The sequence below is a fragment of the Myodes glareolus genome, chromosome 4 (genome assembly GCF_982192425.1).
Source record: "Myodes glareolus chromosome 4, mMyoGla1.1, whole genome shotgun sequence".
Classification (NCBI taxonomy): Eukaryota; Metazoa; Chordata; class Mammalia; order Rodentia; family Cricetidae; genus Myodes; species Myodes glareolus.
In genome coordinates, this window is record NC_142029.1 from 15442149 (window position 1) to 15470053 (window position 27905).

General features: G+C 48.0%; 1 protein-coding gene across 1 annotated transcript in view; it reads left to right on the forward strand.

Moving 5' to 3' along the window:
* The first annotated feature begins 439 nt into the window (after positions 1-439).
* The window catches only part of Bsn (bassoon presynaptic cytomatrix protein), an 82304-nt gene continuing 54838 nt past the window's right edge, over positions 440-27905 (forward strand). The window contains exon 1 of the mRNA XM_048424307.3: positions 440-745. Coding sequence (XP_048280264.3) covers positions 531-745 — 215 coding nt within the window. The 5' untranslated portion in view covers positions 440-530. The remainder of the gene's footprint in view (positions 746-27905) is intronic.

Sequence of the window (27905 nt, forward strand, 5' to 3'; positions counted from 1 at the left end):
CACTTGAACCCTCTTGCCGGCTTTTAAAATGGTTTGGTGTAGGCTGGCCGCAAATTCACACTATGTCGCTGAGGATGACCTTGATTTTCCTGCCTCTACCTTCTAAGGACTGGCAGTACGTGCGTAGGCCACCACTCCTGGCTCTTAGGTAGTAGGTTCTAAAGTCTGGTGAACCTCCAAAGAAGTCCAGTAGAATCCGGCCGCCTACTCTAGCCGGGTTTCATTCAGCACACGCCGGCCGCGTTGGCCGCGAAGGGCGCATGCGCGGGTTCGAGGCCGTTTTCCCGGCGACCCCGCGGCTGGTGCGTGGACACGAGTCTTCGCGGGCTGGCGTGAGCGCGCGCAAGGAGGGGGAGGCGTGTGCAGGGCAGGGGCGCGCTCGCGCCACGCGCATGCGCAGCATCAGGCGGCGGTGCGAGCCGAGCTGGGAGATGGCGGCAGCAGCGGTGGAGCGGAGAGTGTGAGCGCCGCCCGGGAGCCTCTGGCCCGGGCGCAGTGCGACCCCGACCCCGCCCGCCTGCTTGCCCACCATGGGCAATGAGGCCAGCCTGGAGGGCGGCGCGGGTGAAGGGCCGCTGCCGCCCGGAGGCTCTGGTCCGGGTCCGGGCCCCGGAGCAGGGCAGCCGCCTTCAGCACTAGCAGGCGGCGGACAGCTCCCCGCAGCTGGAGCTGCGCGAGCGGCGGGACCCCTGGCCCCTGGTCTCGGTCCGCTCCCCGGCCCTGGCCCCGGCCCTGGCCCGGGCAGGTAAGAGAGAGGGTCTGGGTGCCTGGGGGGCAGGGAACTGTGGTCCGAGTCTGGGGCCGGGGCCTGGAATCCCACGATCTAGTGGACAGCCAGTTCGAGTCGGCTTGCTAGATTGGCGTGAGCTGGGTGGTCGTGGGGAGCAACCCTAGGTTACCAGCTGCCTTGCCTTGACAGGACAGGATGGTGAGTACAGGGTTAGTCAGGGCCTGCAGACTGTGACTTCGTCACAATCCCCCAATTTTCTTCCCCCTAGCGCAGGGGCCCAACAGCTCAGGAGGGGCTTATGTAACCTTAGTCTGGTCCCTCTGCACAGGGGAGCAATGGGATGGAAGACATTCTCCCTGTCTGCCAGTGTCTGCATATGTCCATTGTGTTAGGTCGAGGAAAGAACACAATGGGAGTGGCTGTCAGGGAAGATAAGTGTCACTGCTGGGAATAGGAAGAGATGGGAACAGTTGAACCATGAACTTGGTCCTTTGCGTTCCTTAAGCATTCCGTGGCTGTCACTGTCTTTGGGGGAAGGAAACTTGTCCACTGTATACTATCAGGCTCAGTAATACCCACAGTCAGTGCTTTCATCAAGGGTTCGTGAACGCTTTCAGGTGAAGCAAAAATGCCCATTGAGTTACCTAGCACCAGATACGAACCCATGGCTTAAGGATTTAGATCACACTGCCAAGCAGCGGGAAAGCTGAAGCCCATGTAGAATGGTTTAAACAGAATAGATCTGGTCAAATATTTTAAGACCAGCTTGTTTTCGATGTTTGCCAACCCAGATTCTGCAAAAGCAAGTTGCACTGAATGCAGAGGCTGTGAGAGCTAACCTGTGACAAGAGATGACAGGGTGAAATGGAAGGCATCGTTTTCACACCAGTTGGGCCTGGGGAGTAGCACGCTCCTTGGGGGCGGTGCTTCCATCTCCATACGAAGCTGCAATATATGTTGCTTTGCCTTTCCCAGAACACAGAAACTCCAAGAAGAATTTTTGCTTTTTCGGATGCCCAGCCATGTCCCTCCTGTGTTTTTCTCCTCAGAAGTCATTCCTTAGACGACTCACAGCGATGAAGCTGTTAGCAGCCCAAAACCTGCCTCTAACAAGCCAGCCTGTGCACACACCTTTTAGAGGCGGAATTTGCCCATTTTATATTTGCTATTACACTAATGCAGCTGAGTAGCACACAGCTCTTAGCACCACAAACACTGTCCATCTTGCTGCGTGTTGCGCTGCTGTCTGGGCTTTAGCCTGAGACAGAAGCTCACCACGCTTCAGTCCTCTCCCTCCAAGGGAAAGCTACCGAGAGTGGAAAAACACCTTGTTGCTGAGAGCTCTAGGAGGGGAATTTACCGCCTTTCTTCCCTTAGCCAAACTGGCTGTTCCGCTAGTTGTTTATCAGATGTTGCAGAGACAAGCACATGGAATTCTGGAAGGACCTGGCAGCTTAGAGGGACAGGAAAGAGGCTGCTGTGTCCTGCCCATACTAACTCCTGCTACAGGGCAGACCCGTCCACTGCCACATGTGCAGAAACCATGGGCTCGCTGGATTTGGCAATTACAACACATCTTGCCAATGGGGCACCGGGCTCACACACAGGCCTGTGTTCTTGGGGTCCTTCAGCTTTCAGGCTCATGAGGTGAGCTGGTGGCTTGTCACCAACGCTCAAGACTGAGGACCCTTAGGGGCAGCTCTTCCTGCTGCTGCTTGGTTTAGCACAGCATCTCAGCAGTGCAACTGCATTGTCTGTCTCTCCTTCAGGCTCGGAATGGCTTCTACTTCTCACCAGTGCATCTCAGGTACCCGATACCGAATTTAGCATGTTCCGTTCTGAGATGCTGATGAGAACAGATTGGCCCATCAGTGGAGAAAAAGCCCATGGCATGCGCCTCTAGGCATCCAGCAAAGAGCATTACATATGTATTTGTTTCCCACAAGGTCTTGAGTTTTGTAGCAGTCGGAAGCTTTATAGTATTGAGGAGGGGGTCAAAAGAAGATGCGATTAAATTTCTAACCCCGTAGGGGAACTGAGGCTCCTAGGGAGTGGAATCCTGGTTCTCTCCTTTTGCCATGTCACCTCCTGTCACCTCAAGCTGAATCCGTTTCCTCATCCTCATACTGAGCTTCCTTGGACTCTGTGAGGGGGTGGCTTCAGCATTCAAGGCTGAAGAACATCAGTGCCGCCACACCCATAGCGCTGTCTCAGCCTGGGGGGTGATGGTAAGGCCTCAAGCACTGGAGCGCTCCATAAGGAACGGTTTTCTGTCTCTGGTCTCGGGTTCATTACATGTAGTTATTTCAGCTCTGCTTTTCCCAAAGCGTGGCAGGTTAGGAGGAAGCTGATCTCTGTCCCAGACACTGCTTTCCGAACTGTGTGGCCTGGTAGGGGCTATCCTGTTAGAGGAAGGGACACCATTCATTCATTCATTCATTCACTTACTCACTCATTCACTGTATCAGTGTACAGCAAGAGCACAGGATGATGGGATTTTTCCTGTACACATATCCATGGCATACCACCAGATTAAGACCAGCCCTCGTAAGTACCTAACAAAGTACCTTTGGGAAAAAAATGCTCAAAGGAGTTGGGAAGTAGCACAGTGGCAGAGGGCTTACCCAGCACCTATGAGACCTTGGATTCAAGCCCCAGTACTGAAAAAACCGTTTATTGGGTACTAGAGAGATGGCTCAACAGTTCAAGTGCACTGACTGCTTCTATAGTGTTTCAATTTTAGTATATGTGTTGCCAAAGCATGCACTGACTGCTTTTCTGGATGACCCAAGTTCCATCCCTAGCACTCACATGTTGGCTCACAACCATCCGTAACTCCAGTTCCAGGGGATCTGACACTCTCTCCTGGCCTCCACAGACGTCAGACACACAGACATACATGCAAGCAAAACACCCATACACATAAAGATAAAACTTATGAAAATTACACAAAGCAGGGATGGAGGGATGGCTCAGTGGTTGAGTTTGCTAACTATCATGAGGACCTGAGTATGGGTCCTAGTACATGCACACACTGGGCATCTCACACAAACCCACAGCCTCAGTGCTGAGGGGTGCGGGCATAGACAAGAGTAATCTCTAAGACTTGCCGGCTTCCAGCCTATCTGAGAAAATGAGAGCCCCAGGTCCAAAAGGGCTAAGTAGAGAGCTGTGGAAGAGACATGGTTCCCTCTTTGGGGTCTGCCTATGTGGACATAGGTGTGTACACCCCTCCCCCAACTGTGCACATAGACTCAGTCACATATTCACACACAGTAGATAAATAGATCTAAGAAATTACTTTGAAATTCACCAAGAGTCCGCATAGATCAGTGGCAGCCTGTCTCATCCTCATCAGCTGTAAGGACTTCTAAATGTTTTCTCATTTACTGATCTTCCATAGATTAGGGAAGGTATTTTAGCCATCAACAGCAAGAACTGGATTTAGCTACATGAAGGGCATGGGCAAAAAAAATATGGTACTTCCCTACCCTCTAGCACTTAGTCTGATTGGTCAGGTCTCTCTTGAAGAGCCGAACGTGGATGAGATCTCAGAGAAACTGGACAGTCTCATGTCCGGGAGGTGCCACACCAGCAGTGTATATAGAGGGGCAGTCAAGTAGGAACACAAAGGGCACAGTTAGGTTTTGGGAGAGGGAGATGCCCGAAGCATCATGGAAAATTTATTGGAATTCAGAGAGAGAGAGTGAGAAAGGGGAAGAGAAAGAGGAATGTGGTCTACATTGGTAGATACAGCAGAGAAAGAGACTGAATGCAAGACTAGGAGAGAGATGGGGTAAATTCAGGTGAGACGTCTCTCTCTAAATGCCCGACAAAATCCATAATTCCCTTTTAGCTCATATGCCGTGGAGAAATCTTGAGTCAAAGACAGCTGGGCACAGAGAACCTGGTTGTTGGCTGAATAGACGTGAGTGCTCAAAATGGATTCATCAGGCATGGTGTCTGATTGTCCAGGTGTACTGTGTTAGCTAATAGTCACGAACTAGTACAATCTACAGTGAACTAGTGTATACAGATAGAAAGAGAGGACACAATCGCCAGGTTTGGAAACAATGCTCATTTGTCATTTAGAGGCCTACCTGATCCCAGCGGCTGAGTTTTTGGGAGTGGGAGTATGCATTAAAGTAACCTTCCTTGAGAATAGTGACATTGCCAATTTTACCCAAGGGGGCAATCATTTTAACATTTCTTGCTGGGGAAAAAAAGGGGAATTTTGATAATATTGTTCCCTGCACTGGTGGGACAGGTAAGACACAGTAGGGTTTTCTGTTTTGTTTGGTTTTTGGAGACAGTGTCTTACTCTAGTGCCTGAGCTGGCCTGGAATTCACTACATGACCCAGGGTGGCCTTGGTTTAGGATGCTCTGCTCGCCTCAGCTTTCCATGTGCTGAGACTCCAGGCGTGCGTGGCCATGTCTGGTTGTGGATTTAAAATGTGTTTTTCTACAGGCGTGAGTGCCCATGTCTGGCTGTAAATTTTTTTCTAGTGGAGAAATTAGAAGAGAGGCTATTTAAATGAACAAACAAACAAAACAAGATTACCATGGAAATTTTCAAGCATAGGTAATAATAGAGGGAATAGTCTAATGAAGCTCTGTGTTCCAATTGCTCAGCTATAGCCGTTACCAACTCATAGCCAGGCAAGTTTCATTTACCCCTCGTGCTTCCTCCTGAAACAGATTCCAGACATTCCAACATCCCATCATCAGTATTCCAGTGTATACTTCCAAGCTTCCAAGAAGCAAGAACTTTGTACAAATGTAACCACAGTGCAATCTTCATATCTAAATATATATTAACTTCCTTCCAGGGAACGTTTGCTAGGAATCAAACCCAGGGCCTCATGAATGCTAGGCAACAACATATTCTTTTAAAAAAAGAATTATTTTTAATTATGTACATTTATGTGTGTCTGTGTGTGGGTATGCACCTGAGAGCAAGTGACCAAAGAAGCCAAAAATATTGACTCTCCCTTGAGCTGGATATAGGTAGTTTGAGCCACTGAAGATGGGTGCTGAGAGCTGAACCTGAGTCCTCCACAAGAGTAGAACGTGATGTTAACTGCTGAATTGCCTCTCTAGCGCCCCAACAACTTGTTCTTTTGTTTTTTTTTTGAGACTGGGTTTCTCTGTGTAGCTGGCCCCAGACTCACAGAGACCTGCCTCTACCTCCCAAGTGCTGGGATTAAAGGTGTGCACCATCGCTTGAAATCTGTTCTTTTTTTTTTTTTTTTTTTTTTTTTGGTTTTTCAAGATAGGGTTTCTTTCTGTGTATCCCTAGTTGTCCTGGAACTCGCTCTGTAGACCAGGCTGGTGTCCAACAATTTGTTCTTAATCTCCGGGAAAATTTGGATGTGGTTCTCTTTTCTGATTGTCTTATAGATTTTGATAATTGGTTTGTTCAAATTGTGGTGTATATGAAAAATCTAGTCTCTTTAATACCCTGTCTCTCACTTTGTTCATTTTGTAGCTTATGTATTGCAGATCCGAGTCACTTATTCTGTGGTCCTTCATATTCTGGACTAGTTCATTGCATTCTTGTGGTGTCATACAAGATGTATCTTGGCCAGTGTTTTTCTGAAAATTGGTTATGATACTTAGACTCTATTCAGATTCACATTTCATCATTATCATTGGTAGTAATTATTGAGTGTAGGGGACTCATACATTCATACAAATGCTGTACCGCTGAATTGTATGTCACAAGCCCACATTTCATTCATCTTGTTATTTTTGAGACCAAGGCTTGCTATGTGGTTCAAGTTGATCTTAAATTCATTTTGTGTAGCCCAGGGTGGCTTCAAACTCTCAATTCTCCTGCCTCAGTCTCCTAAGTGCTAAGATGACAGGCATGTGCCACCATGCTCTGCTGAAATTCTACCTTTAGAAGAAGGGATGAGGAGGAAGTTGCTAAAATTAGAGCCTGGCTTTGGACTAATTTGGGAGCCAAAGAACAATGTAGCGGGTCACATTCTCTTCTTTCTCTGAAGTTCTTCTGAGTGTAAGCAGCCAAAGCGTTCAGTCCTGCCCTTTTAACCCAACTTGTGTGAGCCGTCTGTAGATTTGGAGTCGGAAGCTGCTAGGGGACAGATTTGGAGCCTTCAGTAAATCCTCCTCATCTCACCGTTCTGCCATGTCCAAATGGGAACCTGTCCTCTTGCTAGGAGTGGGGACGGGGAAGGCCAGGCCCTGTATCGGTTAGCTGCTCAAGAGGCAGAGTCTGTCCCAGAGCCTATGGACCTGTCCTGTTAAACTGCTGTATTCACTGGGCCGTGGTGGCATGCGCTTTTAATCCCAGTACTCAGGAGGTAGAGACAGCGAATCTCTGTGAGTTCAAGGCCAGCCTAGTCTACAAGAGTCGTTCCAGGACAGCCAGGGCTGTTACACAGAGACACTGTCTCAAAAACCAAACCAAACAAGCAAACAAACAAAAACCAGAAAATAAAAAATCTGCTGTATTAGGTCTAACTATGGTTACTGGATGACTGCCTCATCATGAACGCTCTGCTCGGTCTTTGTTTCTCTCTCGATCTGCCAGGCTGTGAAGAGTCTGCAGGCCTCATCTGTCCTGGCCCTCCTTGTCCTTCCTGTCTGGGAACTGTTCTTAAACACTGAAATGGTGGCCGAGGCCTGTATGCTGCAACAGGGGCTGAGTGCGCTTTATGATATGAACTGTGGGGACTCCTGCCTCAGTCCGCCTCAGGCCAGGAGTCTGTCAGGCTGATACGAACACTGCATTCATAGACTGGCCCAAGCTCGTTTCTTATAGGACTGTCTACCATCCCCATCTCTACCACGGGGGTGGAGGGATGGGAGGGGGTGGCTATAGGTGGAACCCAGGACTGTTACTCTCTGTGATAGGGCAGCTGGAATTCTGACTTCCTGCCCTCTGTGGTTCCCTCCTTACAGACTGGACCTCTAGAGGTTGGGTGTCTGCTGGTCATGGTCATTCTCCGTTTGGGTTTTTTTTTGTTTTGTAGTTATTGTTTGTTTGATTTTTATGGTTCTGTGAATTAAACACAGGGCTTTGCGCACACTAGGCTAAGCTAGTCCTGCTTCCACTCTCCCCAGCCCTGACCCGCGCCATTCTCCTTGCCTGCTTAACTTACACTCAGGCTCGGATCTGTGGTGCCTTCCCTGAGCTCTGCTGTAGGGGGGTCCAGGTCAGCAGCGTTACTTTATGATGTTTCCTTCCTGATCTTTGCTCTCATGGGCACCCTGGGTTCTAAAGAGAGCTTTTATCTAGAAGAGATTCTTTATCTGCGGTTCCTTACTTCTAACAAGAAAATCTCTTGGAGGCATATTAGAAACCTTTAGGCCCTTTTAAGGATCAAGTCCAGGAGTGCCTACTGAAGCCTGGTTGCCCCTAAAGTAGGTGGCTCTGCTAGCAGTGTCCAAGGTGGTGAATGTGAGATGAATATACGTGTGTTTTCTGGGACATGGTCTCATATATATGTGTGTGTGTGTGTGTGTGTGTGTATAATTTAACTTCATTTGATGTGCATTGGTACAAAGGTGTCAGATCCCCTGGAACTGGAGTTACAGACAGTTGTGAGCTGCCATGTGGGTGCTGGGAATTGAACCTGGGGCCTCTGGAAGAACAACCCATTTTCTTAATCACTGAGCTGTCTCTCCAGCCCCTAGAGACTTGGTCTCAAATATAGACGAGACCAAAGAGCCCTGCCTGCTTGTCCAGGAGCTCATGAGAAGATAACCCCGCTCTGTCCTCCCTGGGAGTGTCCCTGGCCTTTCAGTGAGCCAGGGCTGGCCAGTGACACTGGCTCAGGGAGGAAAATGACCCTCACATGATGCTGAATAACCAACCACTTAGACATGACGTGGTCATTCAGAAAAGAGGGAAGGTAAGGACATTTCTCAATCGTCACATTGATACATTGCTGTGGGGGGCAGGTAGCGAGGGACTGCGGGTACTTAAGTGTGTGTGTATGTGTGTATATAAGAGAGGCAGACAGACAGACAGACATACAGACAGAGACAGAAGAGAGTACTCCATGGCATGTATTTCGACAGTAGAGGAAAGCCTCATGTGTTAGACCTTACCTACAACTTTGAGGCAGGGTTTCTCTTTCTCTTAAATTTTTTTTATTATTTTATTTTATGTGTATGGGTGTTTGAAACATGTGTATATTTGGTGTCCACCGAGGCCAGAAGAGGACATCGGCCTCTGGAGCTGGAGTTACAGATGGTTGTAAGCTGTCATGTGGGTTTTGGGAATTGAACCCTGGTCCTCTGGAAGAGCAGCCAGTGCTCTTAGCTGTAGAACAATCACTCTAGTCTTCCACATCCTTTTATTTTATGTTTTTGAGACAGGGTCTCTATATAGCCCTGGGAATCCTGGAACTCGCTCTGTAGACCAGGCTGGCCTCGAACTCAGAGATCTGCCTGCCTCTGCCTTCTGAGTGCTGAGATTAAAGGTGTGCACCACTACGCCTATCTCGCTATACCCTTTTAAGATATTTTATTTTTAATTGTGTGTGTGCATGTCTGTATGAGGGTTTGTGAATGTCAGTGCCTGTGGAGGCAAGAGGCACCAGGTCCCCTGGAGCTGCATCTACAGACAGTGTGAGCCGGCTAACATGGGGGCTGAAAATCAAACCCAGGTCCTCTGGAAAAGCAGGAAGTGGTTTACACCACTGAGCCATCCCTCCTTCCCCAGGCAGGGTCTCTGGTTCCTGGCGGTCTATGCTGGCCTAGCTCCTATCTCACTGCAGGACTGCTCTAGTTACAGATATCTGCCATCACATCTGCCTTTTTATGTTGGTTCTTGGTGTTCAGACAGAGGTCTTCACGCTTGTGTGGCAAGCACTTTGCTTACTGAGCCTAAATTTTTTTCGGGGTAGGGTAGGTAGAGAGAGATACCTCAGGTAGCTCAAGATGACCTTGAACTTGTGGCCCTCCTCTTTGCTTCCTCCTCCCAAGTGTGCTGGGGTTATAGGCAGGTGCCATTATACCAGACTTTTAAACTAACAGTATTTGTTATATACCACATGATACCTTAAAATATGTAAAATTAATTAATTTACATTTATTCCTTCACATATTTATTTTCTTGTGGTGAAAAATAGTTGAAATCTACTCAGTGATTTTTCAAGAACATGATATTGTTATTATTAACTATAGTTATGATGATATACACAGTAGCTCTTTTGAATTTATTCTTCGTATTTAACTTGAAGTTGGTATCCTTTGACCAAAGTCTCTGCACTCTCCTTTTCTGTGCTTGCGGTGTATGGAAACTCTTGTGGGGACTTTTGCAGTGGAATAGAAGGGTTTTTATTCTCTTAAAATTTATTACTTATTTTAATGCTGGTAATTAAACCCAGAGCCTCACCCTAGGCAAGTGCTTCACCACTGAGCTAAATCCTTAATCCAGAAGATGTCTTGTTCTTTTTGAGGCAGGTCTCACATAGCTCAGGATGGCCTCAGGCTCCCTGTGTAGCTGAGGATAATTTTGAACTTGTGATCTTCCTGCCCCTGTTTCCTCAGTGCTAAGATTACCGGCATGTGTTGCCACGCCTCGTTTCCTCAGTGCTAAAATTACAGGCATGAGTTGCCACGCCCCGTTTCTGCAGTGCTAAGATTACAGGCATGAGTTGCCACGCCCCGTTTCTGCAGTCCTGGGAGCTGACCCGGAGCTCCATGCCTGCCTTCTGAGCTACATATCCAGTTCAGCATTGCTTCTTTGTTTGTTTTTGTTAGGGTCTCAATGTGTAGCCCAAACTGGTTTCTAAATCTTGCCTCAGCCTTCTGAGTGTGGATCATAAGTACCATGCCTGGTGTAGAGGGCTCTAGAGGAAACCATTTGTTGAGCCTATCTTTGGGTGAACCAAGAGAATAAAAGAAGGAGAATAGAATGAATGGGCTCCATCCTCCATGGGCTCATGGTCTGGGGAAAGACAGAAGTATCTGTCCAGATCTTTACTCTCTCTTTCTTCTTCCTTCTCCTTGTCCTTCTTGTCTCTGCTTTTCTTCGTCGCACAGAGGTAGGATAATGAAGCGCACAGTTAGAAGGGATTGTATTATTCCATATCCTGAAATAGCAGAACATATATTTGTATAGTGTTTTACAGCTTACAAAACACATTCAAAACATTAGCTTATTCTGTTGGGAGCTCCAGAGGCCTAAGATGAGCGATTCAGAACAGCTAGCTAGCAGACGTTAGCAAACCCAAATGCCTCGCACTGAGCACAGCTGGAGAGCCCTGTCATTTCCCTGCCTCCTGCTCAGACAAGATGGAAAATTTAGCAAGAAGATGGGGAGGGCTGTGCGGAGGCAAAAGGATCAGGAAGTAGGACATTTGGATAAAGGACAGTGTAGGATGAGGAATTGTGGGCATCCTGAATGAAGATCAGAAATCCAGGTTTTGATCATTTGATGTTGCCCCAGACTCCGCACTGAGTCTACACACCGGGTGGATCTTTAGGACACTCTTATTTTATTTTTGAGTTTCTGGGGATCATGCTAGGTAAGCACCCCACCACTGACCCACTCCTATGGCCCTAACTTTTCAGTTTTATCGATTCTGAACTGAAGGATTTGACTAGATAGTCTCCAAAGCCCCGTTAGCCTTTGATATTTAGTTTCTATGAGATAAACGAAAAAGAAGGGTGTTGATTCCACTGTTCTTCAGTCCCATTGAGAATAGAAATCAAGGTCATAAACTGGTCATGGTGGACCACACCTGTAATTCCAGCACTCAGGAGGCTGAGGTAGGAGGGTCACCCTGGGTTCCAGGCCAGCATGTGCTACATAGAATATCAGCCTGGGATACAGAATGAGACCCCATCTCAAACAAAACAAGATCACAAATAAAAAGCACAATGTGTGTCTTTCAGGGGAGTTAGTCGCAGCTGTAAGCAGAGGACGGCTCATTTACTGTGTTCCAGTGATTTCCTAGAATGTACAAGATAAGTCAAGACTGCAGCCAGGGAAGGCTTGCTGGCACCTTTCCTCCACTGGCCATCCTGCACTGGGTTAGCCAACCCCTGCAGGCTCACTGTTCCTTGCTGTGCCCCCTCATCTCCCGAGTGCTCGTTCCACCCACCGCAGGTGCTCTAATGGTTGGTGTGCCTAAGATTGCCATGGAGCTGGGTTGGGCAAAGCTTTGTGTGTGACGAAGGCAGCACAAGGGAAAGGTTCACTCAGAAGAGGCTGCTCCTGCCTACTCCACCCAGGCAGCTGGACAGCTGGGTCGACACTCTCATTTCAGAGGGAAGAGCTGCCCCTGGGCTCTGTGGGTTCAGACCAGACCCCCTCAGTGTCAAGGTCCAGTATGTGAGGGTGATCCCTTTAGAAGTATGGTTTGGCTTTTGCAGATAATGTGTTTGCTCTGTCTCTATTTTAGTTTGAACATCTAAGCCACCCCTAATGGATGCTATAATGGCTGCTGTCATCTCCCCAGGCAGAGCTCTGCTTTGATATGGAAGTTGAAGTGTTCAGCAGCCTTTGGTTTTTCTCAGCAGATTCCACCTTTGGGAAACTCTTGTTTTCCATTATTTGAACTGGATTTCCTCATGCTTCCTGTCAGCTGGTCCTCTACTCCAGACTTTGCAAGCATCCATCGTGAGCCTCCATCAGTGTGCCCTTCTCAGGTCTTGACGTCTCAGCTCCTTTGACTGTACTGGACTCAGGGATAGTTGCCTACCTCACTGTCCTGCCCGAGGCTCTCAGTACTCTGAGGACAGGGAAACTCAGAGAACAGGGTCCAATGCTTAGCAAGTCGCATGGATTATGAGTGACAGTCTGAGGGATGGGAGTCTTCACTCATGCAGCAAAAAGCATCGTCCTCCGTCTTTCTGAGATCTCTGTGGCAGCTACTTCACACCTATCCAGCCTCATGGCGTTCTCTGTGTGAAGGCTGAGTGTCCTCCATCTTGGATATATGCAACCCAGGTGTACTTCTGTGGGAGCCTGCCTGGACCCTGCCATGTCTTCCTGTGTACACCTGGAGGTTCCTTTAACCTAGTGAGATTTTTGGGCCCTAACTCTGTTCCCCTGGAGAGAGAGGGTAATAACTAAGGAGTATGCTTGTTTCAGAGAGCCCAGCCGTCCCCCCTTTCCCAGCCCCTACATCTGACCTTGACTAGCCAGTGCTTAGAGTTTCACAACCAAGGCCTTGCTAGCTAATGTTTGGAGATCTGGCAGCTGAGGAGAGCAGGAGAGTCAAAGTAAGATTAGAGAAGCCAGCACCCCTTTTACCCTGGCCACGGCCCCTGTGCACAGCAGCGGAATCTCCGTGCAGGCCTGGTTCTCTCCTGCCAGCCTTTCCTTAGCTATACTGACTAGCCTTAGGCTCTGTCAGTTCGTCTTCCCAGGAGCAGCAGGTGCCCTACAGACAAAGTTCCTAAACATACATAGGAGAAAATGTTGTATGGCGAGGGTCTGGGAAAGTGACTCAGTTGGAAAAAGGCTTTCTGCCAAGCATGAGGACCTCAGAATCTGCTCCTCCTCCCTCCACCCCAGCGTTGGACTCACAGGTGTGTGCTTGCATGCTCAGCTATCTCTTCAACTAAAGCAGCAAAACAGCAGATAAAACTCACTTTAAGATCTTGAGATATTGTCGTTGCTATATACTGACTTTATTCTAATATATATGTATGTATGAGTATAGGTAGAGTATAGAATATGTATGTGTGTTTGTGTGCATTTATTTTAGAGTAATAACATAGCTATTTTTACTAGCAATAATACTAGTGAATGTAATTTAAGATTCCCTGTAGTATATTTTGTCTTTAGGTTATATCTTTTCAGAGATATATAGGTTCATGTCTTAGAGTTATTAGAAATTATTCTTTCCTGTGTAGTTATGCCATTAGTAAAGATCTAAAATTAAGCTTCTTTATTCTAGTTGGTTTTTAATTTGTGAAGATTGTTTTTTGATCAGATATCAGTTTTTACCATATTATTTCACAATTAATCAGCCAAACTTTAGTGGCTTCAAACAACAGTTCTTTAAAAACATCTCACTGGATCAGTCAATGCTATCCAGGCTGGACCCCAGGCTGCAGTTGGGTCCAGCTCTCCCTAGTATGTGCCTCATCTTTCCTGGACAGCAGGCTAGCTGGCGGTTCTCGCGGTAAAGATGATGGACACACACACTGCACAAGCACATTTTAAGCCTCTGGCTTGCTCACTGTGGTGGCTTGAATAAGCATGGCCCTCATAGGCTCATAGATTGGAATGCTTAGTCATCAAGGAATGGTACTATTTGAAAGGATTAGAAGGATTAGGAGGTGTGGCCTTGTTGGATGAAGTGTGTCCCAGGAGGTGGATCAGGATGAATTCTCAGCTCCTGCTTCAGTGGCATAAGTTCTGCCATACCCCCTGCCCTGATGATAATGGGCTAAGCCTAGGGACTGTAAGCTAGCCCAGTTAAATGCTCTATTGTCTAAGCATTGGTCACGGTGTCTCTTCATAGTCGTAGAGCAGTGACTGACACTGTGCTGCTGGCTTTCCATTAGGCAACACGATTCATGGGCAAGCCCAGTGTGGTATTGTAGTTAACTGTGGCTGTGTCACCGGTTGCCTCATAATTTGGTGATGGAAAACAAGCATTGTTTTGGTTCCAGAGTCTGTAATACAGGGGCTCAGGAAAGGCACATTGGGCGTGGCTTATTTTTGCTCCTTTTCTTCCCTCTGTGGTAAGAAATAGTTTTTTCAGCGCCTCCATGGTGTCCCCACTTCCCTCCCACTTCCCTTCCTTTTCTTTTCTTCTTCTCTCTTTTCTTTTTTCTTCTCGCTTTTTGGGACAGGGTTTCTCTGTCTAACAACCCTGGTTGTCCTGGAACACCCTCTGGAGATCCACCTGCCTCTGCTTCTGCCTTGGGAGTGCAGAGATTAAAGTTCTGCTATTAAAGTTCTGGACTACTGCACTTGATTTATATAATGTATCATGATGATCACCTTGTAGCATGGTACAGAATTCCTCCTGCTTTCTCTGCATCTGCACCATGTTCCCTGTGTGAATGTAACATGGTTTATCTATGAACACTGAACTGCAGCATCACAGTGAGGAACATGGTGCACATGTTATTTCGTGTTTTTATTAGTGTGTCTGAGATTTTTTTCTTCAAGTGAATTGCTTGAAACAAAATGGCAAATGCAGAAGTCAATTTTCCCTTTGTTGCAAAGCCTAAGGACAAAAGGTGAAGCTGGGAGAGATGGTTCATGAACCAGGGTGTGGGGCGAAGCACGGATCTGGGAAGGATGAATGTGGTCCATGTCATCATCGTCTGAATGTATTCTAGAGATGGAGCAGAGGCCTTGCCAAGGGTTGGTGTGGAGAGCCTAAGAAAGAGAACAGGCAGGAGAACCCCCGACTTTGGCCTGAACATCTGGTGTATGGAGAGAGGCGGGTAGAGAGTGAGATGAAGGACAGGGTCTAAGTTTAGGAGTTTGTTCTTTGGCCAATTGTGCTTGTTTCTCCTGGTGCTGAAGAGCAAGCCTGGGGAAGTGCTCTGGAAGCCTGGGAGTGCGCCTCCAGCTGGGGTGTGTCCAGGTGAGGTGACTGCTGGGAGTTAGAGCTGGCTTCTCAGTAAGGCCTCCTGGTTCTCGAAAGAGAAAGGGGAAAAGTGAGGCAGTGCTGGTGTTCCAGGAGAGGGAGTCGAGTGCATTCAGTTGAACAAACACTGGTCTTAGCAAATGAAACGTAAGTACTCAGCGCGAGGCCTGACATAACATGACTGATAACTGGAGCCAGGTTTCATGTACAGGACCGAGACTGGAAAGATGAACACGATAGTCGCACCCTCACTTGCTATTCTAGAGCATGTGTGAATTAAACTTGATTAAGGCTATGTTCCCGGCCTCTGGGAGCACTTCTGCAGCAGTGGTGCCTAATGGGCTTAGAGTGCCCAATGAGGACCATCCTTCCCGTGCCCACGCATAGCCACTAAGGCAGTGTTTAGAGTTCAGATTAAACAGTTAACTTGAAAGGCCTGTTGGGTCTCAAAGGCTCTCAGAATATACAGCTGGTCAGAGCTGAAGCACAGGTCCCCAGGGCCACCGAAGACAGCGCCCCACGAGGGAGTACTCTTCGGTGAAGCCCGGCTGAGGGTTTCAGCCTCCAGCTTGAGTGTGAGTGGGTGAGACAGGCTCTTCTCGGCAGAACGGGGGTCGGAAAGAAGGCTGCTGCTACTCTGAAGCTGTGCCTGCTCATGGGCAACGTGGGTATAGATGCTACCACTTGCCCGGGATATGAATTCCTCTTAGGGCTCAGAAGCCAATGAGCTGGAATAGGCATCCGTTCTCCTCTCCTCCTGTGCTGAAGGCACTTCTGTAAATGACGGTGCTTAGTGCTGATTGTCTGAGATACACCACCCACAGAGCAGTCAGAGGGCTTTCCTGTTAGGGCACTTTGGGGAGTTGTGATGTAGGCTGAACCAATGGGGGAGAGGGAGAAAGGAGCAGACAGACCCAGGCAGCCTGCTCTCAGCGTTCCCAACAGACCAGGCCTGCCACACTGCTTACCCCACCCCAGTTACTTTATTAGGGTGCTCGTTGGAGACCACATGGTCCCTACCTGGCCATTTTGCTGTATTCTTTGTTTGCCTGAGCTGTGAAAATACCCAGACTGAAGGGGAGCAGGCATAAGCCTCCTAGGACTCCAGGGGCAGATGTCAGAGACCCACATTCCTAAATGGTAAGCCCCCCAAACCTCTGTACTCCCAAGTGTTGAGTAAGGAGAGCAGAAATGCTCCTTGTGGGGACATCGGGGTGATACCTTCTCCAGTATGAAGACCCTGGTTCAGCGTGGACTGGGCCTGCTTGGTGGCACAGGTGCTCACCTGTTCTGGTGGCAAGCAGGAAGAGGAAATGGAAGCCTCTCTTTGGATAAACACCCCGCATTTTCTGCACTTCTGTGAAAACAGCCTCAGGGACTGACAGGCCTGTGAAATGGAAGGGCACTAACCCCAAGAGTGACAAGGTTTGGCAGGGAACACAGGCCTCAGCCATACTCCCTCAGTCCTGCTCTGTAGTCTGGTGTTGTCACAGGAAAGCACAAATACCTAGGTAGACATACACTGCTTTGAGTGTGTGTTCACAAGCGTGTGTGTTCACAAGTGTGTATTATGAATGTGTGTGCTCGAGTGCGTGTATACAAATGTGTGTGTACACGAATGTGTGTGTGTACAAGTGTGTGTGCATGAATGTGTTTGTGTATAGTGGAGAATGTGCACATGGAGGCCGGAAGTCAACATTGGGTGCTGTTTCTCAGGTGCCATCCACATTGTTTGGATCACTGGGAACTAGGGCTTTCTGATTAGGCTGGACTGGCAGGCCACTGAGTCACAGGGCTCCTCTTGTCCCTCCTGCCCTGGACAGCAGCACTTTACAGATTACCTTTCTCCCAGGCCCAACACATACATCGCTTCAGGAAGCAGTAGTGCTACTAGGTAGGATCCGAGGGATCCTGTTTACGCGCTTGTGCTTGCGTGTCTGGATGACAGAGGATCATGTTTGCTGTGGGCTGAGAAGCCTGAGTCCTGAGTAGCAGTGGCCGCATCCAGACACCCCCCTGCTAGTCCGTGCTTAGTGAGCCACCATACCGGTTTGGGGTGAGGAAGCAGTGTTCGTGGTCTGGAAGGGATAGAGCGCCCAGTGCACTACTGATGCTCTCCCTGCCCATGTGCGGGTCCCTAGCTGACCAGAGGGAAGCAGAGGCCATCTTCTTGGTGGCCTTGGAGTATAAGACCCAGGGCAGAAGAAAAGAGTCAGGCCCTACTGGCTGGTGTATGGGGGCGTGGCCTTCACTGCAGGGTGACTACTCCAGGCAGCCCACTTACTCTGGGCCAGGCTCCAGAGGCCCCAGGGCCTGGTTGTGAATGAGGGTAGAATTCATGCCATCCTTTCTTGCTCCACCTGCCATGGAGACAGGGTATGCCTCTGCTCCTCAGGCAAATGTCAACATGCTCTGAACAGTCACGGAGTGCATGGCCTTCAGGAGTGAAGACTATGACCAATGTGATTGAGATGACCGTTTCCCAGTGAGGGATTCCGATGGTATGTGGTAGGGCTTGGGTGAACACGCAGTACGAGCAGCACCTCACTCCACACGCGCTGCTCTAACAGTCCAGGGAATCCTTTATTCTTACTCCTTTGTCCAGTTATTCAGCACCCGTTTATCAGGGCCTGCTGGGTGTCCTAGTCTACACAGGCTCTAGGAAAGCACAACTCTCAGCTTCATCAGATCCCACAAATTGAATGAGCATAGAAGGCTCAACCAGAGACACATACATCACTAAGAAAATGGGCGAGCAAGGCTTTCTCCAGAGCCCCTTTCGTGGATGTCGTGGTGCTGGTGTCTTGCTAGCTTTGGGCAGAATTTCTCTAATAGTAAGGAAGGCCTGAGCCTTGGATGTTGGCTGTTTGTTTCCTAACATATGAGCATACACACACATGCACACTCATACACACATGCTTTTGTGACTCTGCTGCCTCCTGGGACTACAGGAGTCTACTGGCAGGCTAAGTGGGTGCTTTCCTCTCTGCAGCTGCTCTAGACCTCCCTGTGGGCTCAGACCCCTCTGACCACACTCGCCGTCTGTAAAGCCCGTTGGGGTTTCGTGCACCTTGTCCACCTGCATGCGTTCCCGGGTCTCAGTCCTCCACTGTGTCTTCCTCCCTCTCATTAGGTCCCTGCCCGAGCATCCACGCAAGCTGTGCCACATGCTGATGGCCCCCAAATAAAGACCAGTGGATGGTTCCACCTGGGTACCCCCAGGCACGGACCGTGCAGAGAACCTTCACTTGTCACCCTCTCACCCTTTCACGAAAACAGCGACCTCCCACATTACTCCACTACACAGGATCGCTTTTCTTGGGAAAGTTGAATCCTTGTGCAGCACATTTAACCGACATGAAGACTTTGTCGTGGTCGTGCTGGTTGTTTTTGAGACTGGGTAGCTCAGGCTGGTTTTGAACTAGTGATCCGCTTGCCATAGGCTTTTGGACACTGGGATTATAAAGTTTACCCCCGTTCCAGGGAAGCCAGTCCCTTTGAGGCCAGGAACAGCACTGTGTGTCATGTCCATATGAGGTCTTTAAGAAGACTTTTGTTTGGCACAGAGCCTTTTTCTAATCTTGAGCTGCCCAGGGCCCAGGGTCAGTGTGAGTAGCTGAGTCGGGTGTGGTTGGATCAAAGACCGCTTCTAGTGGGAAACGTCCCGGCAGCAAGACGGCAAGAGCAGAGTGGTGTCTTTCGGGACCGAGGGGTGGTTTGTAGCCAGGAATGGGAACCAAGAAATGCTCTCCAGTGTTTGATCACCTCTAGCTTGACCTTCCAGGATCTAGAAGCTTCTAGTCTCTGTTTGTCCCCTGAATTCAGCTGTTATGGATTAGAACTAACCCTATAAACCGAGTGTGGTGGGCCACGCCTTTAATCCCAGCACTCGGGAGGCAGAGGCAGACGATCTCTGTGAGTTTGAGGCCAGCCTGGTCTACATAGCACTGACTCTGTAAGATTTATCTTAGTCTCTGCTTTTCTTGTAGCTTAGACTAGCCTTGAATGTGCTGTACAGCTGAAGACAAACTGATTTCCTCCAGCTTCCAAGTACTGGCATCGTAGGCACGAACCATAACACCTAGTTTGAGGTTCACTTATGCAGGTCAGGCTAGTCTTGAACTCACAGAGATCCTCCTTGGCTCTGCCTCCCCAGGGCTGGAATTTGTGCACCACCAGCCCCAGCCCTGGGCTGCCTTTTTTTTTTTTTTTTTTTTTTTGATAGACCCTTTCCCATTACCAGGGTCAACTTTTTCTCTTTGTGGTCTCACAACAATCAGGTCAAGTGTAGAAGAAAGGTGAAGGCCAACAGGTAGGCAGCTTCTGCCAGGGCCTCCCTTGGCAACCATTCTCAGTCACTCAGATTGGAGGAGGGACCCAGGCTCATGGAAAGTTGCTCCTCCTTTTCTTTCTAGCCCCTGGGTCAACACTTGGGTTGTAATGGTAAGTAATGCTAATGCAGCCAGTGCTCAGAGTTCAGGACTCCGTGGAGAGAATGATTTTAGTCATTCAGAAACAAAACACTGGTTAAAGAATAGGACCAGAAATCGTGACGTCTAGTGTCCCAGGAAGTGACGCTGATGTGGGCATTTGAGTGCATTATACAAGTCTGGGGGGTGAGCAGCTAAGTGGAGTGGCAAGCGGGCTGGGCCGTGTAGGAAAGAGAACCACACACCAAGTCCCCTGAGGCTCACGCCTCAGAAGCAGGAGGCTCCTTTTCAGTGGGAGCTGGATCAGAAACTTGTGTGGGAACAAAGGAGCACCTTCTGTAAATATACACATAGCCTATTTCTAGTCAGGACATCTTGCTGGGATTGCTGGGGCTGGTTGTGCAGATGGTCTGCTCCTTGTGCCCCCCTCCCCAAGACTTCCCTCTGGGCTCCAACATTAGCCCTATCCTCTCCTGACTTTGGGCTGTTGGTCTAGCTTGCTGCCCCTGCTACTGTGAAGGTCATAGGAACTGGGAATGGTTAAGATGTGTTTTCAGGTGAGTGGTTTAGCTTCTGATGTTTCCTAAGAGTCACTAGGAAGAGGGGCCTTGTCTGGAGTGATTGCTAACCTGGCATCTGTCCACCACTTTCCCCCATTAATCAGAGTTCACTGTACACTCTCAGATCAACTGCAGGGTCCCTGCGCTGGAAAATGTGTAAAAGTACCCTTTACAGGCTCTTCCACAGGGGATTGCTCTTCAGTACCATGCAAAGCCCATGTGCTGACACAGGCCTCCTATCCCAACACTAGAGAGAAAGAGGCAGGAGGATTAGAAGTTACCCTTGACTAAATAGAAAGCTGGAGGCCAACCTGGGGTACATGAGACCCTGTCTCAACGCAACAACATCAAAACCCAAAGAAATAAAAAAAGTCACGAAAAAAGGATCCACAAAAAACCCTAAGGACTTTCACTTGAAACCTCTTCTTGGTGTTTGCTTTTGAGGTCAGGGCTCAAGACCAGACTCCTCTGGCTCAGCTCCCACTCTGCACTGCACTGCTGCTCCCCAACTTTTGTAGCCTCTTGACTCGCATACATCTTGGGGACCCTGGTGTCCAGATGAGCTAGAGAATCCCAGCTTCAAGCTGGCAGAATGTCTCAATAAAGGTGCTTGGCAAGCCAGCCTGGCACACTAAGGTGGAAGGAATGAAGCAACACCATAAAGTAATCCCCTGCTCTCCGCATTGTGCACCATGGTGCACACGCCTACACGCACACACACCTACACGCACACATCACTCTCACGTACATTAATATTTAATAAACTTTTTTTAAAAAGGAGCCCAGCTGGGTCAGGCTGGTTGCCAAAGCCTGTGCTCCCAAGTGTAGAGAAATGTACCTGAGCCTGACTTTTGCTTATTCAGTAGGAAAACCTGCTCCGGAGGAATATAAAGTAATTAAGATAGTGGGTCACGACAGTAACCTGCTTCCTGGTCCCTTTGTTTTGCTCTGGGGCCAGGAAAGAGTTTCCTTGGCTCCCTAGCCAGGCCCTGGCTTCTGCTCCCACTCTTTCCTCCACGAACACTTGCTCATCTTGGTGCCGCCTCTGCCTTAGTCCATGGTTTACATTGGTTTTTTTTTCTTTTTGGCTATAGCAAAGGCTGAATATCCTAAAGATGTTAAAAAGACACAGGGAAGCCTGATCTTCATTTCTAAGTTGACATCTTGTTGCTGGGAACAGGCATTCTCTCTCACAGGCTGGAAGGACAGAGAGCATAAAGGGTGGGAGGACGGAGGGCGTAAGGGAAGCCTCTGCCCCTTTTGTTGAGACAGAATTCCTTGCTGGTCTGGAAGTCACAGACAGAGATTCTCCTGCTTCTGCCTCCTGAGTGCTGGTCTGTCCCACCCACCATAACCAGCTTTGAGATAATTCTTTTTTAAAAAATCTTTTTATTAAGTTCAGACGTTGTAAGTGCACCATGTAGATTATATCGATGTAAATCACTCTTAGTGTCCACATTGTTGTCTAAGTTCTCTGGGATTATGGGTTGTAGGCTGGCTTTCTTTGCTTTATGTTTAAAAACCACCTATGAGTGAGTACATGTGGTAACTGTCTTTCTGTGTCTGAGTTACCTCACTCAAAATAATGTTTTCTAGCTCCATCCATTTTTCTGCAAAATTCAAGCTGTTGTTATTTTTTTCTCCTGTGTAGTACTCCATTGTGTAAACGTACCACATTTTCCTTATCCAAATAATAGGCACAGGGACTATTTTTTTTTTCTTTTCGATTTTTTGAGACAGGGTTTCTCTGTAGATTTGGAGCCTGTCCTGGAACTAGCTCTTGTAGACCAGGCTGGCCTCGAACTCACAGAGATCTGCCTGCCTCTGCCTCCCTAGTGCTTTAAAGGTGTATGCCACCACCGCTCGGCTGACATTTTCACATAAATATATAATGTGAATGTGTTAATTCTATTCACCCCTGTGTTACCCTCGGTCCCTCCCATTCCTGCTGACCCCTCCTTCTTCCTCTGTATACTTTCATGCTGCACTATCTTTTTTGGCATCTTCTTTGTAACTCAAAAGTTTACTTCCGGATGCGTGTAGCAGCATGGCCAAGGGTTAATTACAGGGGCCTGGGCCCTTTCTGCTGCTTATTTTGTTATTCCTTGTGAGGCAATCTGCTGTCAACAGTTATTTTTTTCCCTGTTTTTGTTTTGCTTTCTTGTTAGTCAAGTCATGTTTTAATTTTGACTTCATGAACATTTATCTTTTTTACCTATAGATGTTTAAGTTTATTTGACATATTTATTTATCTTTAAATATCTTATTTTTAAAAAATATTTTATGGTTTATTTAACTTTATTTTATTGGTGTGGAGGTGTCAGATCCCCTGCAACTGGATCTTCAGACAGTTGTGAGCTGCCATGTGAGTGCTGGGAATTGAACCCAGGTCCTCTGGAAAAGCAGTCAGTGCTCTTAACCATTGAGCCATCTCTTCAGCCCCTAAATATCTTATTTTTAATTATGTGTAGGTTTGTTTGTGACTCTGTGTGGTTATGTGTGAATATAGGAGCCTGCAAAGACCAGAGATGTTTGATCCTTGGGAGCTGAGCTACCCAGGAGGATCCTGGGAACTGAACTTGAATCTCCTACAAGAGCAGCATGTGCTCTCAGCTGCTGTGCTGTCTCTCAGTCCTGTTTATTTTTGAATCAGGGTCTCACTATGCAGCCCTGGCTGACCTGGAACTTGCTATGTAAATCAGCCTAGGCTGGAACTCCCAGAGATCTGCCTGCCTCTGCCTTCCAAGTGTATGCCACCACACTCGGCTGTATTTGCTATTTAAGACATTGACTCTAACCGGTCCTGATGGTTCAGGACCATAGTCTCAGATACTTGAAGGATTTAAGGCAGGAGAATTTCAAGTTCAGGTCAAGCTGGGCAACTTAGTGAGGATCCTTTCTTAAAACAGAAAGTAAAAAGAGGGGCTAGGGATGGAGCTGGATGACGGGAAAGAGGGGCTCGGGATGGAGCTGGGTGATGGGATGCCTGCCTAGTGCATGGGCTACTTCTGTCACTGTGGCTGTGGTAAACACCATGACCACAAGCAGCTTGGCAAAAAGGGTTTATTTCAGTTCATAATTCTAGTCCATCACTGGGAGAAGTTGGGGCAGGGACTGAAGGAAAATCCGTGGAGGAACTTCACTGCTTACTGGTTCCCTCATCGGTATCTGCTCAACTGCTTTTCTTATTTATTGTTTGTTTGTTTGTTTTTTTCAAGACAGGGTCTCTCTGCGTAGCCCTGACTGTCCTGAAACTCCCTCTGTAGACCAGGCTGGCCTCAAACTTAGAGATCTGCCTGCCTCTGCCTCCCACATGCCAGATGGTGTGCCACCACTGCCTGGTTCTTTTTATTTATTCTTTAAAAGGATAATTATTTTCCTAGTTGTCAGTATGGATGTGCTTGTGTGTCTGCATGTGCATGGGAAGGCAGGTGCCGTGGAGTCCAACAGAGAGCTCTGTATCTTCTGAAGCTGGAACTACGGTGGTCGGTGGTCATTGGCTGTCTGATGTGTTCTAGGAAGCAAATTCCCGTCCTCTGCAAGAGCAGAATGTGTTCCTAACCAGTAAGCTATCTCTCTAACCCATCTCTCTAGACCCTTAGCTACCTTTCATACACAGACTAGGACCACCTGCCTAGGGATGGTGCTGTTGATAGTGGCCTGGACAATCCTATATCAGTTTGCAATCAAGAAAATTTCGTCTTTTCAATTTTAATCCAAAGTTGTTCTTTGTGTTTGTTTTTATTTTTATTGAGACAGGGTCTCACATATCCCAGACTGGCCTAAAACTCCATGTGTAGTAGAGAATGGCTATGGGTTTCTGGTCCTCCTGCCTTTCCCTCTCAACTGCCGGGTCATAGGCAGAGGAGGTTTCTCTGTAAGTAGCAGTTGCCAGCACTGTCGGAATGTCACACAGATCTGCAGGCTGAAGGTTGGTGGGAGTTAAGGAGGTTGTTATTAGCACTCCTGAGCTCTCCACACCTCAGCTCTGTTTTCCTTTCCGAGGCTCCAAGAGATGTGTGACTAGAATCCGGTAAAGATCGTAGTGGAAATATGGCTCTTGGAAATTGGTCTTCTGAGCAAAATCTCCTTCAGTGGTGTCTCTGCGTCTTGGCAAACAGGTTGAGGGCGAAGTCAAGGCAAACAGCTAGATCCGAGAGCTCTGGGAGCTGCAGGGACAGAGCTGCTTTCCCACTCAGGCGCTGCCTTTTAAGAATAAAGGTTGATTCTGAGCTAGCCCAGTCTCTCTCCAGTCTCAAAATGATACCAAAACCAGTTCCACAGCTTTCAGTATGTGTCAATAGGATGGTTTGCTCCTGAAGAATTTATTCTTCTATATTTTTCAATAGGAGGTAGGTATTAGATTTCTGAAAACTGTAGGATTTGTTTAAATGAGTCACAGCATTTGGCTAAAATAGAGAAGATTCCATCTGGTGCCTTTGCGTGGTCCCCAGTTCTGTTCTCTGCGAGCTAGAAGGGAAGCAGAACTTGATGTTCCGGGAGCTCACCATGACTGTGCTGTGTCACCTTTCAGGCACCAGGCTCTCCCGAGAAACTCTCTGGGGCCTGCAAGCTCCTGCACTGAGCCGCCATGTTTGGGAGAGTGAGGTGTGTGTGTGGGGTAGTGAGCATGAGCTGAGGTCTGTCACCTAATTCCCTGGAGTGCCCTTGAGTTTGCCTCTTGGAGGTTACAAAGGGGAACGTTCACAGCAGAGCTGGTTTCCTCAGGACCTTAGCCCACTGTGCACTCATAATCTCCTCAAGTCCCTCAAGGAGCAAGATGACGCGTCCTGACTGAAGAGGCTCCTTCAGTCCTGACTGAAGGGCAGGTGGCAGTGCCCCAAATCAGGAAGGGTCATGAGAGCAGGAAGCTACTTGAAGGAAGGGCATGGGTTTGTGAGGAGGGAGGCCTAGTTCTGATCCTAGCTTTGCCTCGATGTGTTCATTCATCTCGTTGAACTCTGATTTCCGTCACAGTGCTGATGAGATTGACTGCAGTGATGGATGTAAAGGGCTTGGCTGAAAGTGGCTGGTTCCTCTCCTGACCCCACAGTCTTGCCTGCTCCCTTCCATGCCCTTTGGTTGGTGACAGATTGCTGTGTTTGGACTGAAGGGTGTGCTGTGAGTCAGGACTGCACTACAGAGGATGCTGACACCCTACACAGATCCTGTAGAGTGGAGGCTTGTGTTCAGTCATTAGGTTGGCCTGACTGCTTGGCCTTATCTGCCTCTCTCTCTCTGAGCACCTCAGCGGGGCACCTCCATTGCTTGCTCCTTCAGAACAGCTCTCCTGGGACCCTCAAGGTCCTTAGACCCTTCTTTGCTGGTCTCCTGCCTGGTCTTGGAGTCACCTGTCTCTGAGCTAGCTCCCCGAGAAAGTGACCTTGTCTGTAGGACTCATTCATCTTTGCTTGCTGCTGATACACTGCCTGGCCAGTGTGGGACTAGGTCTTCCAGGGGGCCACTTGAAGTGGCTGTGTGGCCCTGTGAGCAAGTGCCACTGGCTCTTCTGGTCGTTCCCCAGCAGGGCAGCGTAGCTGCTGGAGGTGCTTGTATGGTTGCCACTGTTGAATATTTCCACAGATGCTGAATTGCAAATGACTGCATCTTTGTCTGTGCATGAGGAGGGCTGAGCTGAGCTGTTGGGCTGGGAGGACCATGAATGCCAGCACATTTGTTCTTAGCTCACAGGCAGCCTGCTCATTGCAGGAACAAGGTGAGTAGAGGGAGCAGGACATAATAGTAAATTAAGTATTTAGAGTGGTCCCTGCTCTTAGTGCATTCACGGTACTCCACAGCAGCCACCTCTATGGAGTTCTCACTTTCATCATTTCAGAAGAACTCCAGTGCTGGTGAGATGGCTCGGCGGAGAAAGAGCTTGCTGTGCTAGCCAGACCCGAGCTCCATTCCTGGTGATGCCGTGAGAGAGAGCTGTCTGTCTGTCTGTCTGTCTGTCTCTCTCTCTGTCTCTCTCTCACACACACGCTTCACAAATTAATTAAATAAAAAATCTGTTAAAAGTTAAAAATATTGCTGGATGGTAGTGGCGCACACCTTTAATCCCAGTACTTAGGAGGCAGAGGCAGGTGGATCTCTGTGAGTTTGAGGCCAGCCTGGTCTACAGAGTAAGTTCTAGGCCAGCTAGGATTGTTACACAACGAAATCTTGTCTTAGAAAAAAAAATTAAAAATATCTGGGCATGGTGGCCCATGCCCTTAATTCCAGCACTCAGGAGGCTGATGCAGGTTGATATCTGGAAGTTCAAAGCCAGCCTATAATAGCAAATTCTAGGACAGCCAGGGCTATATAGAAAAACCCTGTCTTAGACAGATAGGTAGGAAGATAGATAGATAGATAGATAGATAGATAGATAGATAGATAGATAGATAGATAGATAGATAGATAATTAAAAAAATACAAGTAGTAAAGGGGCTGCACAGGTGATGCAGAGTGGTTAAGGACACTTGTAGCCAGGCAGTGGTGCACACACCTTTAATCCCAGCACTTGGAAGGGAGAGACAGGGTGATCTCTGAGTTTGAAGCCACCCTGGTCTACAGATTGAGTTCCAGGACAACCAGGACTACACAGAGAAACAGTGTCTTAAAAAAGCACCCCCCCAAAAAAAATTAAAGAGAGCACTTGTTGCTTTTTTAGATGACCATTGTTCAATTCCAAGCATCCACATGACACCTCACAACCATCTGTAACTCCTGTTCCAGGGGACCCAATACCCTCTTTTGGCCTCCCTGGGTACCACACTTGTATATAGTACACAGACATACATGTAGGCAAAACATCCATACACATAAATTTTAAAAAAATTGAGAGAATAATAACTTTTAAAAATCAATAATTTTTAAAGAAAACTCCATTTTCATTAATAACTTACTCCCACCTTCCTTTTCCCAAGCCCCCCGCAGTCACTATTCTGCTTTTTGCATCTATGCATTTGCCTTTTCTTTGAATTTCATATGCGTGGAATAATGAAATTTGCCTTTTTGTCTTAACCCTTCTGCTTAGCAGGCATCTAGTTTCACTTGCAGTGTAGCGGGATCCTGAACTTCATTTCCTTTTGTCTTCTTTACTCTGGTAAAATGTGCGTCATATGGAATTTCAACTTTTTGTTTCTTGCATTTTTGTTTATTATTATTGTGTGTGCATGATGTATGTGTGGGCTGGTGTCCTATCATAGTGCTCATGCAGAGGCCCATGGAGAACTCCATGCTTTCTTTTATCTTTTTATTTTCTTTGCGGGAGGTTTGAGACAGGATTTCACTGTGTTGTGTACCCCTAGCTGTCCTGGAGCTTGCTCTGTAACCCAGGCTGGCCTCAAACTCACAGAGATCCACCTGCCTCTGCCCCCTGAGTGCTGGGATTAAAGGCATGTGCCACTATTGCCCAAGTAAGTGTTTTCTTTCTTTCTACCTTTACTTGGGTTCTGGGGATCAAACTTAGGTTATCAGGCATATGTGGCCAGTACCTTACCCACCAAACCCCTTGGTGGCTTAGTTTTGCCTTTTTTTTTCTTTTTTTTTTTTGGTGAACCTGAAGTTTAGGCTGGCTTCAAACTCAAGGAGTTTGCTTGCCTCAATCTCTGAGTTCTGGGATTACAGGCATGCACCTCCATGTCCAGCTTACGCCAT